We start from the raw sequence: 19,131 nt of genomic DNA, 5'->3' as shown, positions 1-19,131 counted from the left end.
TTTTATACATCCTGGAGATGAACTCTGGCCTTCCACAACTTCAAAACACATCTAATTATGTATCTGTGGAAAAAAAAAAAAGCTGAAAGCACTTCTCAATTTTTAACCTTTGTATAAGTTTCCCATTGAAGGCAACGTTTTCTGAAAATCCTGCACTTCTGCTTTTCAGTAAATATAAGACAGGAAGAACATTTTTCTGGGATTACAATAATTTTCCTTTGTCATCGCAATAGCTCTCAACTTCATCTCCTTACTCTGAATAGAAGCAGCAATGTTCAGAATCACAGAAGGAGATTTCAGTTATAAACAGATTTTACTAGAAAATATTTCTTCTTGGCTCTGACTTCATCTTTTTAAAAGTCAACATAATTCTTGGAATACAAACATTGCATTAGAAATACTGCAGCATCAGCAACAAGACTATAAACCCAATTGTATCCATACAAATTTTGTGGTTTATTCAAAGAAAATGAACAAAATTATTTATACAAATCCTGGGCAACCTTATTTAGGTTGGCCACACTTTTACCAATGTGTTAAACAATGTTACTTTCAAATGTCCTTTTCAAATGGAAATTATTTTAAGATTCATAATCATGAACTCCAAGAAAAAGATTACCTTGCCAGGTCTAAAAAACACCTTGGTTAGTCCAAATTTGTAATCATTTTCATTCAGTCCCAGGGCTTTAAATAGGGCCTGAAACACAGAAACCAGAAAGGATTAAATTCTGCCTCCTTCAAAGAAACATGAAAACCAACATCACAATATATTTTCTCATGTGGATGATACAGAAGAATTATTTTCTTACTTTGCAAAAAAGCCTAGGGTCCAGTCGAGCCAATTTTTCAGGCAAGTATTTCTTGTACATATTATACAGTTCATGAAATGACGCTCGTGACGGGAAACCACCTTGCATCAAATCCAGAACTGACACCATCCCTAAATTCACAGACACATACACAAAACCTGGCATCAGTAACATGCAAATTAAGCTGTGAATTTTATGATAAACAGTAAGTAGGTTTATGACATAAGACTCAAAGACATTGTTCAGAGACTAAACCACAAAGTTCAGCTGGGATTTGATCAAGCCTGTAGCATTTTTTGATTATGTGATCAGTCACAAAAAGTTAATACTGAACACATGAGAAAAGCCCATAAGGTTTTCTCCCTATATGAGAAGTAAGTAACACTCAATCATCCATATGATTTTTCTTCTAATATTTCTTCCAAAATCTTTTTTCTTTTTCAGCAGATTTGACAATTTCATTTTCAAAGGGAAGACGAAAAGACCCAAATCTACACCCCAAACCACCAAACAATGCCCAACCAGGCATTTATTTCAATCATGTGAATGGTATTTGTGAGACCTGGTGCAGATACAACCTCAAATACATGTGCAGGGCAGTGCTAGAACATTTAGTGTACTCGAAGTACAAAGTATCAGCTGCTAGGATGTAACATCAATGTCCCCAATAATGTTACAACATTTTGGCTGCAACTAGGGTATCAGTAAATCCCAGACACTGTCAGTAAGATTCAAATTACTTCAGCAGCACAGGCTATACCAGCTTTTACCCCTATTTTACATATTCTTATCCACGGAGGCTGCAGGTAAGATTTTAAGTTAGACCTTAACTTGTGGTTGCTGTCATAAAACTTAATCTTCTGCATACTTGCTTTCAACAGAAATTTAATTTGTTTATACTGTCTTTGTTTTTCAAAAAGTTCAGTGGGGCACGAGCAAATAAAGCTATACACTTGGAAAGCATCTAGCATTTCAAGAATAACAAAGATGCAGCATTTCATCCATGTTAGGTGTTCAGCTCCAAATCAAGCTAATAGTGATATGAAGAAACTTTTGAGAAAGTAAGCTTTTGAGAAAGTAGTATAATTAAACTCAATCACAGTATCAAAAAAATCAAAGAACACTGGTGTGCATCAATTACTAGATATCTCAGCTAACAGTGACTGCCTCTAAAACCTACAGGACTGAACTGGTGCCCTATTAATACTGTGGGCAACTCTTCTTTGCAAGAAGAGTCCTAATGCCAATTCAGATGAATTATTTCTAAAATGAATGCTAAGTCACTAAAAATCTAAATAGCTGTTTATAAGGCATAAATAACCTATCTTCTAGAAAACAGATCAAGCAAGGAAATACTGCTTTCATCCCACATATTTAAAGCTTACGGTAATTTTTAACCACCAAAGTAAAAATCAGAAGGAAAAATATCAGAGGCATACATTACCTGAACACTGAAGCTGAGAGAGGATCTGTCCTCCTTCAAAGTGGTGACTTGTCATCTTTAGATTAGGTTTGATACAGCGAATAAAGCTCGACCCCTAAGACCAAAGCAAGAAGTTAGCAAAATACAGATTTTTAAAACTCCTAAAATAATGGTTAAATAATTAGGACTTATGGGGGGGGGGGGAAGATAAAAATAATAGTATTCTAAAAGAGAAATGCTGACATTATCATAGAATCATGGAATGTTAATGGGTTGAAGTGAGCCTTAAAGGTAATCAAGTCCCAACCCCACCCTTTTCTCTCATATACCAGTTTTGCACTGAAATCTTGGTCTTTATGTAACTGATCTCAATGCTAAAACCATTAATTGGATCCTCAATTCTGTTGAATTTTCACTCAACTGTTCTCTTAACATGTATATAATCTATGATTTATGACTCTAGATCCTACTACCCTCAATATCTTCCACAGTCACAACACTAAAATTCCCCAGAGTTCACATGAGCAAACCAGACTCCTGACATCAGAATCATGCCAGATGAACCTGACCCTTAACTTCTACTTTTTACAACTTCCTTTGGCTCACAGCTGCAGTCTCCCTTCCCTGATGTTCCAGTCTGCTCCTCTGCTATGACCATGTGTGCTACAGTGCTACACCACTGCTCTCTCTGATGAGTTGACATTTAGCAAGGATAACATTTTGCCGAGCACCACCCAATTATTCAGATTTTCCTTTAACAGGTGACTGCTAATGACAACTTTGCATATTCTAAAACAAAATTGGGACTGAGAAAACATAGTATTAAGCCTGATTTGTGGCATATTCTCTCTTTTTCCATCTCTCAGTTGAGAATGAGACAGCACCTGCCAAGGGAACTCTACATTAACAATATCTCCCCAATCACAGATTAGCTAAACTCAAGAGTACAGCAAGCCTGGCCACACACTTTTTTCCCTGGACTGTATTTCAGTTCCAGAATGTTCTGGGTGAAATAGATCACCTTCAGACCAGTCTCATGACTGCAGTAAAATTGTATATGCTGGCTATACTCCAAGCACCCCACTCCTTTGTTTCCCTTAATTTTCCACACTTATTCTTTTTTTGACAGAGCATAACCTAATATCTATAATTGGTTAGAACTTGTGGTCAAGAGAAACAGCACTGTGTTCCTACAATTCCACGTTCTAAAGTAAAATGGCATGTTGTACATGGAGAATTTCACAAGCTATCTAATCATATCAGCCAAATTAACAAATATTCATTAGGGGACTCAGTTTCCTTGACCACTTGTGCATTTACAGCCTATCAAAAAAAGTAAAATGAAAAAATATTTTTAATGACTTTATGGAACATTAAAACAATAATTAATAATAAAGCATTTCTTAAATTACTTACTTCTAATAAACACTTCTAAATTTTCTATAAATTAGTCATCAATGATAATCAATGCACAGAAAGAAGTAAAAGAGACAAAACAGGAGATTGCAGCACAGACAGATTTCATACTGCTTATTCAGTTTTTTTAACTTTCATTCTACAACTTTTTTGAAGGTGGTTGGTTTTCCTTTTTCCAGTAAATATATAACCATTACATGCACAAGAAGATGTTCCAGTAGCTGCAAACTCCAAAGCAATTACTAATCACATTTATTGTAAGCCCTAATATTGAGATTATCTACTTTGTTTTACATCAGAAAACTGTGAACCTTCATCTGTATATATACTTACAGTGCTGTGAAGCTTCTCAAGAAGCAAATTTAACTGAGTCTGTAAAAGAAAACAGGTATTTCAAGAGCCTTACCATGGCATGAACAGAAATGTACACACCAAATAGAGGTACAGCATTACTGCATGCATGCTCATTGTTAGTGAGACAGAACTGATAAACCAAACATTCACCAATTTTAATAGACAAAATCATGCAAGTGTGCATGAATGGCCCTGAGGAAATTGCTTGTATTTAATTGCACAACAATACTGCATGGACTAGTCACTTATTACAACATAGTTATCACAAAAAGCATGCACGTCCTTTTGGGAAAATAAAAAATAATGACAGTGTAATAAAATTATATAAAAAATTAGACCAATCAGCAATCATTTTTAAAAAACACTGAAATTTTGTGAAATCCCAAATTTAATCTATAACAAGCATTATTTGTGTGTTACACAATTAACACAAAGTATATTCCCAGGCTTTCCTTCTGGGTTTTTTTTTTAATGTTATGTCAACATTTACCTGTAATGATCTATTTCTATTTCCAAACTTCCAACTTTTTAATTCTCTATTGATGACAAAAATTACACTTGCTGAGGTTACATTCAAATATACTGTGATGAGAAAAGCCTGTAATACTACTATTATTTGCAGTCAGGTTTTCAGGATAATCAGAGACTTAAACCTACCAGAGAAAACAATTTAGAGTTGGTATTGAAAGTAGTTGGTAGGGACTTTAAATACTCCAAAACCACATCAGAAAAATAGCAATATTTTTACTTTAGAGGTGTGTCTGGGTTTTGGTTTTTTGTTTTTTTTTTTTTTAATATAAATTACTGCTGGGCCAGCCTTTCTAGTTTTTTAGCAAACTTTAAGTATATAGACTGCAGCAATACAAAATTCAGTATGTCCTAACATATTCTTTTTCAGCACTGGAAGCAAAATTCAAAGGATCTGACTTCTGACTGATTTTTTTTAGCCAGATCTTTCAATTACCTTGAATCCAAGAAACAAGATCTGTATGGGTAGTGTGCATCACCTACAGCTGCCAGTTGTCCCTCTGGTAGATAAAATTGGTTTGGGATTTTTTTAACTTAACATGGATGTGGTTAGAAAGAGTGCCACAAGAAGCATGACAAACACTAATAACCTCCTGCTCAGTTCTCACTTATACATACTGTTTATATTTCAACTTGATCATAATAATTATGTTTTCTTAAGTCAGAAACACTTAAGTTTGCAAGAGACAGACTAATTTCCATCAACAGAATACATTTCTGCTTGAGGAAAAATACCCCTTCCTTATACTCTGTGATTTGACAAGAAATAAGCCAGAGACATTCTCAGGTGAACTTCTTCAACAAAATCTGTATATGAGCAAAACATATTGCTAAAACTACTGCTCTTTGAATTGTCACAATTTAATACATCATTAGCAAAAGGTAAAATCATCTCAGATAATCTTGAAGAGATCCAGTGATAAATGAATCATTATTTTCTCAACTGATTAATGAAAATTAATTTTAATTAGTTATAAGGAAGGGATGTGTGAAGGATTTCATAAAGAGAAGTCCCTGCAACATCATCAATAATTGATATAATTAGAAGAAGTTCTAATTTCAGTAGTTCAGAAGACTGACTTACAAATTAATGCACAAAGAATTCTTATTCTTAAAGAGATGAAATATGTAGTAAGAGAAAAGACCTTATTTTGATGTCATCTGAAGTGAAATATTCAAGGCTATTAGTGTTCATCAGCATCACATGCTGTGTCTGGGAAGGTAACACTACATGAATTACTGAAGTAACACATACATTCAAAATGCCATGGAACTTGAAAACATTGAAAGAATTATAGATTGATGGGCCAGATCCAAGAAGAACATGAGTTGTGCTCTAGGTGGAGAGGGGAGTACCAAAGTAACAGAAGGAAATCCAAAAAAGTTCCCCACAAAATTTCTGCTTCACTTCAAAAATGCCTCCCTTTTAATTCACCTCTCCTTGGGCAGTGGTATAATGCACAAGACTGCACCACGGAAGGTGGGGTGCCAAATCCGAGAGAAACTGAAAATCTAGATGGAAGGAAGAGGAAACTATCTCAAAAGATCCCACAGTTGATTTCACTTTTAAAATACAGTTGTAAAAAATTGTGGATCCTAGCTTGATTTAAAGCAGACTCATGGCTGCAGGGTTTGCTCAGGACATGGCTTATCTGTATGCAACTTTTCAGACTACCTGATGATCATGTATTTTATATTAAACCAATTGCTGCACTTTAATTCAACAACTACTATAGAATAGGAAGGAGTTAAAAAGACTCATCAGAGCAAAACTCAAGAGAGCAGCCTGCCCAATTCCCAATTAAATGCCAAAACCACTACCTTACAAGTCAGGCCCTGTATTCTGCTCTTCGTGGCACCATAAACACTTTATTTCTGGCTACCTAACAAAACAACTCCAGAAAGGTGTAATGAGAATACCCTTTGTCAGATTGACCAATATCTTGGTGTTCACTACAGGAAATAAAATAGCCACAGAACACAATACAGTACAGACCTGAAGCAGAATACTATCGCTATAAAAAGCAAGTGTGCTGCTAGCATATCCTTCCTGGTTTTTAGCCCCTGCTGAAGAAAACAATTTTTTAGAAAACAGCTCCAAATGCTAGCCACAAAATGTGATTATGCAAGAAGGAATTGATCTTGCAGTCCTGATCCAGTACTTAACCTTGCTATGGAGCAGAAATGCAGAAACACTCTTCTGTACTGGCAATGTCTCACTCCATGTGCAGGTGTTTTGGACTATCTAAGATACCTGCATTCCCCAGGGACTGTGTCAGGAGTCTAGCTAGGAACATGAGGGAGGTTTTTGGTGGCCCTAGGTAAGATAGCATACCAAAACTGTTTCAGCACTTGACTTGAAGGCATATAAATCCTTCATTGGATCTGGCCCAGATGTGTTGAAAAGAGCTCTTGCTGAAATTGCTGCAGCTCTACCAACTGTAAATCCACGAGACTGAAAAATTTACCTGCAGCCCACGATGTGCCTGCTTTTCATCTCTTAATTCCCCTATTGTTCTCTTTCTAGCCATCCTGAGCTGGAATAGTCCAGCTAAAATAAAACTGCTGAATGAGAAAAGGATGCAGAAAACATTTGGAGAAGACAAGGTTTGAAGGTCAGCTTTGCAACATCAGAAGAAAGGAGAAAATGAGGAGAAGCATCAGATTCAGGTATTGGGAAGGGAAACATTCAGCACAATGAATATCTTCCTCTGTAAGCCATGACTAAGTATATATATATTTCAGAAAAGGAAAAACTATGGTTAAATTAGGTACTGAATTTTGAGAGTTTGGCCAACTGTAGGGAATCAATACATCTTCTAGAAGGTATAATTACAATAGGATGGAAGAACACATTTTGTCACATCTAGAAAATGTTAAAGTCCACCGAATCCAAATTTACATCTCAAAACCTGTTGAATAAAGACTTCTATGTGACTTTGAAAGATTCTGACCTAAAAATCCCTGTATAACCTCTGTAAGGACTATTATGGAAGATACTTTTGACAGAAACGCATAGCATGTAGCTTAAAATGCCAGTTTCTTATAATTCAACAGAAGGAAACCATCTCTTTAACCAAATTTTCTTCTGAATCTCAAATTACTGCTAGTTCTCCCAACCTTAGGTTCTATTTAATTCAAGTAACATAAAACTGGCATATATTACAAGATAGGACTCTTTACTCTATGATTTTACCTTGAATTTGTTACCCACACTGATGAAACTGAGTTTTCCAGCTTTTTGTTTGGGATCCTTGTTGTTGTTAGTGTTGGCTTCAAACAACTGTCGAACAAATTTGTCCTTGGATTCACATATAAGAGATTGAAGAGACATGTGCAAAGCATCATTGTTTTTTTCCACAAATTGCATCTGAAAATACAACCCAAGAGATAAAAACACATTTGTTTTACTGTCCAAGTTACTGCAGTCTAATTAGAAAACTAAAGGAAATATAGTTACATATTTAAAAATTAGCAAGAACACATGGGGTAAATATTAATATATTATTTCAAACAACTTTTTAGCTGGATACACAAAAGTCTAATGCCAGAGAGAAAAGACATTCTTAAGTTTGAAGGATGTTGTTGGAATTATGAAACCCGAAGAAAGGTTTGGTGCCTTTAACAAGATCAGTTGTTTTTTTGTGGACTTCCAGTTCCAGCACTCAGCACATCATCATCTCTTGGGAGTTCTGCGAAGCTTAATTCTTCACTGCCTGTAATATCACTTAAGATCTATTGTGAAATAGGAATTAATGTGCATGCTTAAACCTACACAGTTTGGAAAATGAAATGAAAACAGGTTATTTTAGAAGTACTATGACTATTTATGAACACTTGATTTATTAAAACATATTGTCACTTCCTACAAACTTTATATATCTGGTTTCTTTAAATTGGATCACTAACTTTGAGAAGAACAATATATTACAGAGAAAGTCAAGAGGTCAATATATTAGTATCCAATTTCCCATTTACAAAATCCTCAACAGCTTTTGGTGCAACTTAATACAGACTTTGATATTAATGAACAGAAGATGCCAGGACTGCTTTGAAGAAAATACCAGATGTCCCACAAAAGGGTGGGATTCTTCTTTGATAAGAATCAAAGGATTAACACAGGCCTCCAAAGTTTCCTTGGGCCATGAAGACACAAGAGAGGAATATGTATGCAGCCAAGTAAGTAATGCAAGTAGCATCCTTCATACATGGTGAAGTTATACAGACCAACAAAGCCTTATGGACCTTCATTTTAACTTAAACTTTCATTTTTGAAAATTGATGGTCTAGATACCGGCTTCAGGTCTTACAATGTTTTTGTACAATAAGTAATAGCCAAAACAGCACAAGAGTCTGGAATGTATTTTGAGGGTAGCAATTTCAGGTATTTTGTATTTTTACATGAATGAGTCCATTGCCAGTAGAAATGGAAAACACAAAGTACGATGGGGACTGTGTACAAGGATAATCATGTGTCCAAATACTCTTCACTAACAATACTTTTATATCACAGTTTATTCTTCTCCCCAGGATGTAAACACCTTTTGATGCAAAATTTGCAGTAGGCTGTGAATCAATATATTTAATACTGACACCATTATCTGTAGATTTGAAACAAACTTTTACACAAAACACATGTCATTAAAATGGGCTGTAGCCTGAAAAGTTAAAAGAAATTTGTCAATTCGCAAAGACATATCAATGTTTGAACTTCTCTTTTGATCACAAGAAATTTTGTCATTGAAGCTATATGCACTGAAAACATATAAATGTTCTACAAAACACAATAAACATAGTGTTCCACAGATAAAATTACCGTCTCATAGCACACTGCTCCTGCAAAGTGTCGGATAATGAAGCCTTCATCATCTCGGATATTTCTGTGAACGGCCAATTTAGACTTTCTTGGAATCTGGAATTAAGGAGTTGAATTACAAAGAAATATTGCAATGGAGACTAAGAAAAAGTTTATTCTTAGAACACCATCGTGATCTGCCAGGAGCACTAGATGCTAAAATCATATTTCCTGTAAATACAATTGTGCTGATCATTACCATTCCTGTCCAAACCATGATGTTCTAAAAACCCAATTTCAAACTCTTCACACACTTAAATACATTGCATTCAAAATACATGTCACCAGGATTGCTAATACCAGCCAGTTGATTTTGGTTGTGCCTTTAATCAACACTTTCTTTATCATAAATTTGACAGCTGATGAAAAACCTTGTTATGTGAATAGGATTAGACTGAAGCTCAAGATATGGCTTTAGATGGTATATGTTAACAGGCAAGCACTAGCTGATCATACACACACCATCAGAATGTTTCACTTCACACCAATTCAGGCAAGCAGGATTAAGTGGAAACTTAGCACAAGGTAAATGGATGACAATTTTTGTAAATGGATTTTAAATGATGGCTTCCTTTACTCATATTTTTAGGCATTTTTTTAAATTTCAACACAATTCATGGACATAAATTTCAACAATTTGCCTTAATCTTCCAGATAGTGCTGTATGTTAAAAAATAAGCAACAAAAAAATTTTCCTAGTATGATTCCTATATTCATCTCTGAAGTGCTAGCTAGACACTAGACATGAGTCAAACGTTCTCCAAAGCAAGAAATTTTTTAAAAGAACAACAAAATAGCTCATCTGATAGGAAACAATCTAAATTAAAATGTGTTTTTACTTCCTTTCATGTTTTACATGTTAAACTTCAAATGCAAGTCAAGAATATGGCTTTAGTTTCAGCAGGATATTAGAATTGCTTGAAGTCTTCAGTGAACTTTTCATCAAATCTAATCACCAACCTTGTCCTTAACAAAGAGGTACAGACTGTGCAGACTGGGCGGTATGAGATTTCTTATGAAAGATTTTCATTACAGTGAAGTGTTACTATCAACTGTTCCAAGAACTGTTTCATTAAAACAAGACAGACTACAAAAATAAACCTACCGAGAGCCTGAAATGGTCCTTCTGTTTTTGATGCACAACTGAAGTAAAATGCTGGTCACTTGGTTGGGGAAGACGATTTTCTTCATCCAAAATATCCAGTACACCTACTAATTTTGCTTCAATCAAATCTGTTAATAAAAAACCCCCATATATTTATGGAAATTGAATATATCAACTTGTATCACTACTGAAAATTACACACCGAAATGCTGCTGATCTGATTCTCTACAAAAGTACCTATGGAAAGCCATTAAACAAAATACAAGAAGTCACAGCAAATCAATTCTGTAGATCTTAATAGGTATGTATAGGATATCCATCAAATCTAGAAGTTCTACGCTTGTGGAACAAGGGAGAAAAAGATCAGGAACTAATTGTTTGATTTTAACTCTTAATCTCAAGCTGAAATTAGTCATCCAAAAAGTGCCTAAGTCTTCTTACAGTACGATCCTAGGTCTAGCTTCAATTGCTGGGGGAGATTTTTAAGCTTTTCATACACATTTTACCACATGTCAAAACTAAAAGGTTAATATTTCCATTTGACAACATGACTCAGTGAGAAGTAGAATTTGTTTTAGGAAAGGCAGACCAGCATTTAGCAGACAGTGGTGGTTTCACAGCTTTTAACAACTGAATTGCCCTGACCTCTCACACAGATATTCCGAAGCCCTTGAAAGCTGACACAGAAATTCATGCTCTTGAAACTATTAGACACAAACTTACAGTTTTGCAATTTTTTTTCATTCTCTATGAAACTGCTCTTTTAAGAGGAATTTTTACTACAAACCTTTTCCTGTGGAAAGGATGAAACTGCTATTCTTGTACTGCAGAAATGCCTATGAACTCTTAAGATTGTGAATTGAATGAGGATATATATAAAACCATATAATTACTAGTGCTATGCATATTTCACCTCCTCTGCTTGAAGGTTTTTTCCCCATGACAGCAACAAAAAGCTTGACAACTCAAGAAGTCCATACCTATACAGTCCTGATTATCTACATAACGAACTTCATTAACCCCCAGGCCTTCTTTCTGGTAAAGTTCTTGTTCCTAAAGTAATTGAACAGAGAAAACACCATTCTTAATTTTTTTTCTAAAAAAAAAATCAAGAAAAAAAATATTTTTTCTAATAAATATGAAACAATTTTTAAAAATATAGCAGGAATCAACACACATTTAAGAATTTCCTTACACAGCTTAATGTATTCCAACTTTAATGCCTTAATGATAAGCCTGTTCAATTCAATATTTTCATTAGGTATTGGGGATTATCCAATCTCTGGATACCTCATCGCTGGTTTTCAAAAATCCACATTCTTTTCTGACACAACCGGATGTCACATAATATGGAAACAGTATGTCAACTGATTTTTTTTTTATTCAAACATAAGGTGTAATCTTATGAAAAGTAGTTCTATTTAAAGTATCCCTTCAGCAAAAAAAAAAAAAATCCTCAAATATAATAGTTAAAAAACCAAATCCTCAAATATAACATTAAATATATCATACCTCTTTCAGAATTCTTTCATTTAAAAATTGCTGCAGTTTTTCATTACAGTAGTTTATACAGAATTGTTCAAAACTGTTGTGCTCAAAGTACTCTGAAAGACAGAAGTTAAACTTTTATGATAAAACAGTGTTCCAAGAGTTTAAATTAAATAGTAAATAAGAGAAGCTACACAGTGCTAATATTTAAAGATGTGTTCAGATCTACAGTCATTTCTTTCAGCAAAATGAAATCTTTTACAGATTTCCACGTTGTACACAAGCCATCTAAAACTACTGCAGCAGATAATATTTCTGAGATAAATGACAGACAGTTGGCAGCAAACCAAAGCAAGATGCTTCCAGACAGTGCAATTGTACCAATACACCCTCATGCATCTATGATACAGCAGGCTAGCAGTAGATACCAAAACTCTAAAACCCTGAAAACCAAAGGCTGTTCCCCTGGACAACCTTGGCAGGACTAGAGCACATCACAAAACATGCCCTGTTTTGAATTTTAGTGAGTCAAAGAAGCAAAAAGCAAAAGCTTTACAAGAACCATCAACACCAAAAAGAAAAACCCTCCCACTCTTCATTACAGAATTTGTTATTGAATCTTTGGTGGAAAAAAGTGACATCTAGAAATTATTTTAGGTGTACTTACCAAAACCAGCTATATCTAGAACTCCAATGAAGAAAGAAGAAGTTTCAAATGGAAAGCACTGGTTTACCCTTTTCACTACATGATCAAACAGATGACTGTACACGGTTTTAGCCAAGGCATCGCAAGCATTGTTTGCTTGTTCCACTTTCAAGGGTACCCTAAAAAAACAAGATACAAACCTTATCTTTCAGAATTCCTTACTGTGAAATGCTGAGATAAGACTCTAAACCTAAAAACAGGCTGTCCAATACCATAAATTAGGACCTAAAAAACCTTCCCCGATCTCTAGGCCAAGGCAGGAAACAACCTTGCCAAGTTAGGCTATCTTAGCTGTAAAAACAATAATGTTTTGCTACCATCAGTAGAAGTGAGACTAAGATGCTTTCATAATTGTTTATTAAATAATTAGAAACTCTACTGACAGTTTCCAGAGAAAGATATTTAAACTATATACGACACCATCTACAAAAATATTTCTATTTACTTATGATTTGTTATGTTAGAATAAAGCCTAAAGTTCAGTTTTTGCTCTGACATCTTTTCTGCTCCTCACCCCATCACACTAGCAAGGAGGCTGAGGGTGAACAAGAAGCTGAGAGGGGGACACAGCTGGGACAGCTGACCCCAACTAACCAAAGGGACATCCCCTATCATATGGCATCAGCATCATGTTCAGCAATAAAAGCTGAAGGAAGAAGGGGAAAAGGGGAATGATTCTATGAATTTAAAATTTTGTCTTCCTAAGTAACCACAACATGTGATGAAGCCTGCTGTCCTGGGGAGCTGAACACTGACCTTCCAGCAGAAAGTAGAGAATGACTTCCGGGTTTTGCATTTCTGGCATGTGTAGCTTTTGCTTTACCTTTTAAACTGCCTTTATCAATAACCAACATGTTTTCTCATTTTTACCCTTCCCCTTTTCCTTCCACTGGCAGGGAGTGAGTGGCTACAAGGGGCTGAGTTGCCAGCTGGAGTTAAACCACAACAACAGCTTATCCATATTGCAAAATTTCCTTCACTTCCCAGAATTCATAAGCACTAAACTAACTAACTAATAATTACTATTTTTTTATTTCTTCAAAGATAATACTCCTTATGGAGATCACATTCTACTGTGACTGGTAAGGCATGGAACCAGAGTCTCCATTCCCAAAGGACACTTGCAGCTACATTACATTTGATAGTAATTAGCTTTAACACACAATCTTGTCTTCCACTAAGTATCTATCTCATCTTAAGGTAATGAGTACTGACAGAAATCTCAGCTTATAAATAGAAGGAAGGTACCTTTGCATTCTGTTCTGATACGTTTAAGAGATCAGAATACTAATTCCTGTCAGCTGCAGACCTATTACATAATACAATATATTAAAATCATTTATGTTTTTCACTTACTTTTTTAAACAACATGACAAATAGTTGTACTGCTAAAGCATGTATTTACAAAATGGTCCTAGTGTTCAAAATAGCAAATTCTGCCACTGTTAATTAAGTGCAATTCTAAAGACTGCACAAACCCTTGCTGCTAAATTTCATAGTATGCAGCAAACATGCATGGAAAGAAAATGTAACCCTGCAAAGCATTTTGCACAACTGAAAGTTCAGAACCACTAAACAACGCTGAAAATGGCTGAAACAGTAGATACACAAGAGCCCCACCACAGAACTGATGTTCAGAACAAGCAGCTTTCTTTTCATGAACTTGCTTTCCCTCAGCTCCTCCTTTCTTTTGTCTGCACAAAGACAAATGAATCTCTTTCTTTCTCTTGTTTCTTGCCTGAACAGGAAAAGATAAATTCTCCTTCCTCCATTTTACCTTCTTTCCCTCTCCTGAATTTATCAGCTACTTGAATGCAATGGAGAAAAAAATTGCCAAATTCTAAGTACTTTGGTAAGGCTGCAAGAAAAACCCTTGTTGGTCTTCATGCCAATTTCTTCAGGAAGGTTTCCAATGATCTAGAGTTTGAGCCCTAGGGGAAAGCATGGATGGGGTAGATTTAGTCTGTGGACAAAATCTCTCCATGCAAACTCCATGCAGTTCCCAAATATATTCCAGAACAAATTAATTAAAAACATGTCTAATTTGCCCATGGTTGACAACAACTGAGGCAGACAGCAGGTGACGTGATATCCATCAATTACTGTCATCCAATATGGTTACTGGTTCATAAATAAAGTAGCCTGGATTAAGTAACCCCACCTAGTTAAATACTCCACATAATTAAAGAATATAAGCAGCATATTTGTAATTTGAAAAAAGCCAAAGTTCAAAAAAGTTTTGAAAAAGTTTTTACAATGGACACTTCAGTAGCATCACTAAAAATAATGCATTTTGGTAGAAAATGTACTGCAAAAGAAGCTGGAGGAACTGGAATGACGCAAGTGAATTTTTTTCACCTTGTAAAATAATTTAGTTTGTGATGATGGAGTCCTGTGTGAAAGACTTCTTGGAAAAGAGGAAACTGAGCAAGAGAAAAGCACAGTAGCACATTTACAGTCTAAGAGAAGCACCAGATTTTTGAATCCTAACACATTATTTCTATCTGTAAATACACTTCACATGGATGGCAAAAACATCATCCAGCAAGGTAATTATTTTGGGGTTTTGGGAGACAAAGACAGATAGACGTAGTGCAGCTGTCAAGTCCCCCAGGCAATTCACTGCACATGATTATTTAATAAAATTCAGAGAGATTGCATTTAGCATCACCCTCCTACTGCTCCTTGTTGGCTCCACTGTGCCCAGCAGAACAAAGCCTTTGTTATACTCTGAGCACAGTGATTTCAGCTGAGCTATTTATTCACTGTGACCTAATAGGACTCACATGATCTACTTGCACACAAAAGGTCCCTAAGAAAGAGAGAGAAATGAGCAGCTCTTTGGGTTGCTGGAACAAAAAAACAATGTACTTGTCAAAACTCTAATACTGATAGCAGTCAAGTAGTTTCTAAACCACACTACCATAGAAAAATTGTGTCTATGTAACAAATGTCTAAAATAGTCCAATCCACTTTTACGTGCAGTAAGCCATGTGAGATGATGATATTGGTGTATTTATTAGAGTATGTCTGATTTTAGATGCACAAGTTTATAAAATGCTAGCAAAAGAGGCTTAATGCAATAATCATTGAGAGGTGTAAGAAGTCTGCTGAACTCATTTTTGACATCCTCAAAATAAAACACAGGAAAAGTAAGATCTGCTGGCATAAAAACATAGCTCCTTGTGTCTGCAGACTTCTGAAACTGCACAGTGCAAATAACACTACAGGCGTATCAGGATAAATTCACTGATCAGAAAGTCTTTACAGTTTTAATCCAAAGTAAACTCAAAGCCGTAACAAAAATTAAGAAACATTCCTTGACAGTGTCACTTGAGGAGTGAACACATGGTCTGCCTCATAAAGGTGGTAGCTTGGAATGTCCCACCAAACATTCTCAAAAGGAAAACATACAGACAAGCCTTATGTCTGTGTTACATGTACAACAGCCAAAATTAAGCTTCTAGCCTTCTCAGAGGCTGAACCAGCAGTTCCCTGAAAGCATTTCCAGTGGGGTGCCATCTGAATCTGACATGGATACAATTCATTCAAAGCCCTTCTGCTTCTAATTAACACTTTCACTTAAAAGGAATGTAAAACTAAGGGTATTCTCAAAAAATGGGCTCTAATAATACTGAAGTAACAAAGCAGAAAATCTTGTAACAAGATTAGCATACAAGATTATTTTCCAAAAAATTCATAATGTAAAAATCCACAAGACATATTTCAGTAAAGGAAAGTGGGTGGTAGTAAGCTGAGAAGAATTTAAAAATGCAAATGGAAGACGGAGAATAACCAGGTAAGCAGTAAGTCAACAGAGAAAGATCAGCAATGATTGTGCATCCCAACTTGAATTAAGTAAAAAATGTTATTGACTTTCATAACCTGTAATGTTCATATTGCCATGAATTACTGTGAGTGCCATCTGTACTGTAAAATAAGAAATTTTCTACTCTAATGTACTGATAAAGCTTCTCCTGGATGAATATATCAAAGATTTTGCTGTCAATTTAGACATGGCTTGGAAAAGAGCAAATAGTAAAAGCTGGGTCAATATTTTCCACTGGAGACACTTTTTCCTGCAAGACTGACATCTTCCTATACATTAAGCTTGTAATGAAGGGGGAAAAATTACTTGTAACACTCCATATCATCTGGATATGACAACGACAAGCAAGATGACAACGACTCAAAGTCCCCAATTTCTAGTAACTTCTGGAGGAGAGAGAGGAGGAATTTACATTGGGCAGGGAGAGAAGAATTTACTCTCCAGAAATGGACTTTTGAATACACAATTAAGAGGTTTAGATCTTGAGCTTTTAACTGAATGTAGAGTAATACATCACCCTCTCCCACTTCCCCCAACATTATTTACCATTTGGCACTGAATTAGAATTTTTTCCATAATAATAATTTCTGTAATACATTTCCAAAGAAATTGCAAATACAAAATATGCAAGGAACTCAAATAAACCCCATTAGTACAGAAAATGATGAGTTTCATATATTAAACATTTGGTGTAATGTGAATAAAGTATTTCCAATTCACTAAAACAATCACACTGTTTCCATAGATTAATAAAAAGCACACCTATATTCTTCCAAGGAGTGAATGTTTATTAGCTTCCGAATTAAAAGATTGATACATTCAGCTGAACGCTGAGAATTACTTTAATGTACACAAAACTGCTTAGTCCAAGCTCAGTCTTTTATGTGAACTCCAGAAAATACTCAACACAGAAAACTAAATATTAAAACACACAATTCAGTTGCAGGCCTCCCTGACAGCTTGCATGCTAGGATCAATCTCAGCAAGAGAAAATTTGTGGTAGAAGCTAAAGGTTTTTCATAAACAAAAGGTAACTGCATTGTCATTTTCATAAAACTCCGTTTTGCAAGAGTTATAAATTTCATGGTTTTGAAATGTTATCACCAGTACCATATTTATACAGGCTCTTTGCCCCTAATTCTTTTCTATGTACATACAGAAAGGAACCATTATCTTGCTTCTGTGCCTAGGAGGCTACCTGGAGAATAGCTTCAGAAAAAAAAAAAACAAAAAAAACAAAAAACCCCCACACTTTCTATCTGTGTTTTTGTGAAACATTATTTACAGTCAAGATTAAATGTGTGTTTACCAAAACCAGCAAAAAAGCAGCAATTTCTGGATTACCATTTGCAGGGGTGTTTTTAAAGTTAAAACTTGATTTCAGAAGAATTACGTATGACAAACACAAGGACAGTAATCACTCAGGCATTAAGAAGGGGGGGCCATCCTGCCCTCTAATTAAAGCATCCCAGCCCTAATTATTACAGGGCAGCACTCACGGGAGCACTGCGCAGCCCTCAGGAGAAAGATTCAAGCGCCTTCTGAAAGACTTCAGGCACCACATTGACATTCCTTAATAGAGTGTATCTGAGAAATGATTTAGCATATCAAATTTGCTGTGCAGGCTGTGGATTTAACTGGCTGACTGCTATACTTTCTTTGGCCACACAGAGTACTCACTAACACGAGAGATTTTATACAGCACAGGAGTTACTTATTCAAAGTGCTGTAAGCCTGCTAGCCTTCAGCTAGTGTAAGTGTACAACTGTGATTTCTTTACGACCAAGGGGGTGCACCCGTGCTCGGTGAGCCATTAAAAGAAGCGCTTTAGGGGCGCTTGGTGCGAGCGCACCTCAGTTCCGCCCGGCAGCAGGTGAAGCGGAGCTGGGGCCGATTGTGCCGGTGGGTGACCAGGGGCGGCGCGGAGCCGGCCCCCGGCAGGGCAGCAGCACAAGCGGCCCCTCACGGGCGGCCCCTCACGGGCGGCCCCTCACGGGCGGGCCCCTCCCCGCCCCGCCCCTCCCGCCGGCGCCGCCACTCACTTGATGACCGTGCCCTTGGCGCCCCCTGCCGTGGTGAGCATGACGCGCGAGGTGAGGCTCCCGCGCAGGTCGTCCTCGTCCAGGCCCAGCAGGGCCGCGCAGCGCTCCAGCGCCGCCTGGCTCCGCGCGCGCGGCGTGCAGCCCCCTGCGGACACACAGCGTCAGCGGCCGCTGCCCCTGCACAGCGCCTCAGAGCAGTGCGGGGCCTAGAGGCAGCTCACAGAGCCCAGGGAACCGCCGCAAAACAAACACAAAAATAACATCTCGCCCAAAAACTACACGTGAAATTCGGTATTTCTAGAACACTTTCCAGGCTGCTTGTAGGGAAGAACTACCCCAAAATGGAGAAGTGCTAACCCCTACAAACTAACTCTAGTGACTTAAAACTTTTGAACTTAGATATTCCTGTAATCCTCCAGGCTCCCTTGCAATGCAGCAGAAGCGGCTGCTAGGGCAGGCTCCTGGCACTTGGATTTTTCAGATAAGGCTCTGTACATGTGCCAGGTAAACAACGGGAGGTGCAGTCCTGCTGCTCTGCACCTGCCTTGGCGCCAGGGCACGGCCAGCAGAGATCTC

General features: G+C 36.7%; 1 protein-coding gene across 1 annotated transcript in view; it reads right to left on the bottom strand.

The window, feature by feature from the left end:
* Nucleotides 1-18,713, bottom strand: part of LOC141729547 (unconventional myosin-VI-like) — a gene marked incomplete at its 5' end in the record, with an annotated part of 38,637 nt that extends 19,924 nt beyond the window's left edge. The window contains 11 exons of the mRNA XM_074544254.1: nt 620-697; nt 810-940; nt 2,254-2,347; nt 3,982-4,020; nt 7,727-7,900; nt 9,347-9,442; nt 10,491-10,618; nt 11,471-11,543; nt 12,003-12,094; nt 12,646-12,803; nt 18,556-18,713. Of these exons, the coding sequence (XP_074400355.1) occupies nt 620-697; nt 810-940; nt 2,254-2,347; nt 3,982-4,020; nt 7,727-7,900; nt 9,347-9,442; nt 10,491-10,618; nt 11,471-11,543; nt 12,003-12,094; nt 12,646-12,803; nt 18,556-18,713 (1,221 nt within the window). The remainder of the gene's footprint in view (nt 1-619; nt 698-809; nt 941-2,253; nt 2,348-3,981; nt 4,021-7,726; nt 7,901-9,346; nt 9,443-10,490; nt 10,619-11,470; nt 11,544-12,002; nt 12,095-12,645; nt 12,804-18,555) is intronic.
* Between the last annotated feature and the right edge of the window lie 418 nt (nt 18,714-19,131).

Source organism: Zonotrichia albicollis, chromosome 7 (genome assembly GCF_047830755.1).
Source record: "Zonotrichia albicollis isolate bZonAlb1 chromosome 7, bZonAlb1.hap1, whole genome shotgun sequence".
NCBI lineage: Eukaryota > Metazoa > Chordata > Aves > Passeriformes > Passerellidae > Zonotrichia > Zonotrichia albicollis.
This window is presented reverse-complemented; position numbering and strand designations above follow the sequence as displayed.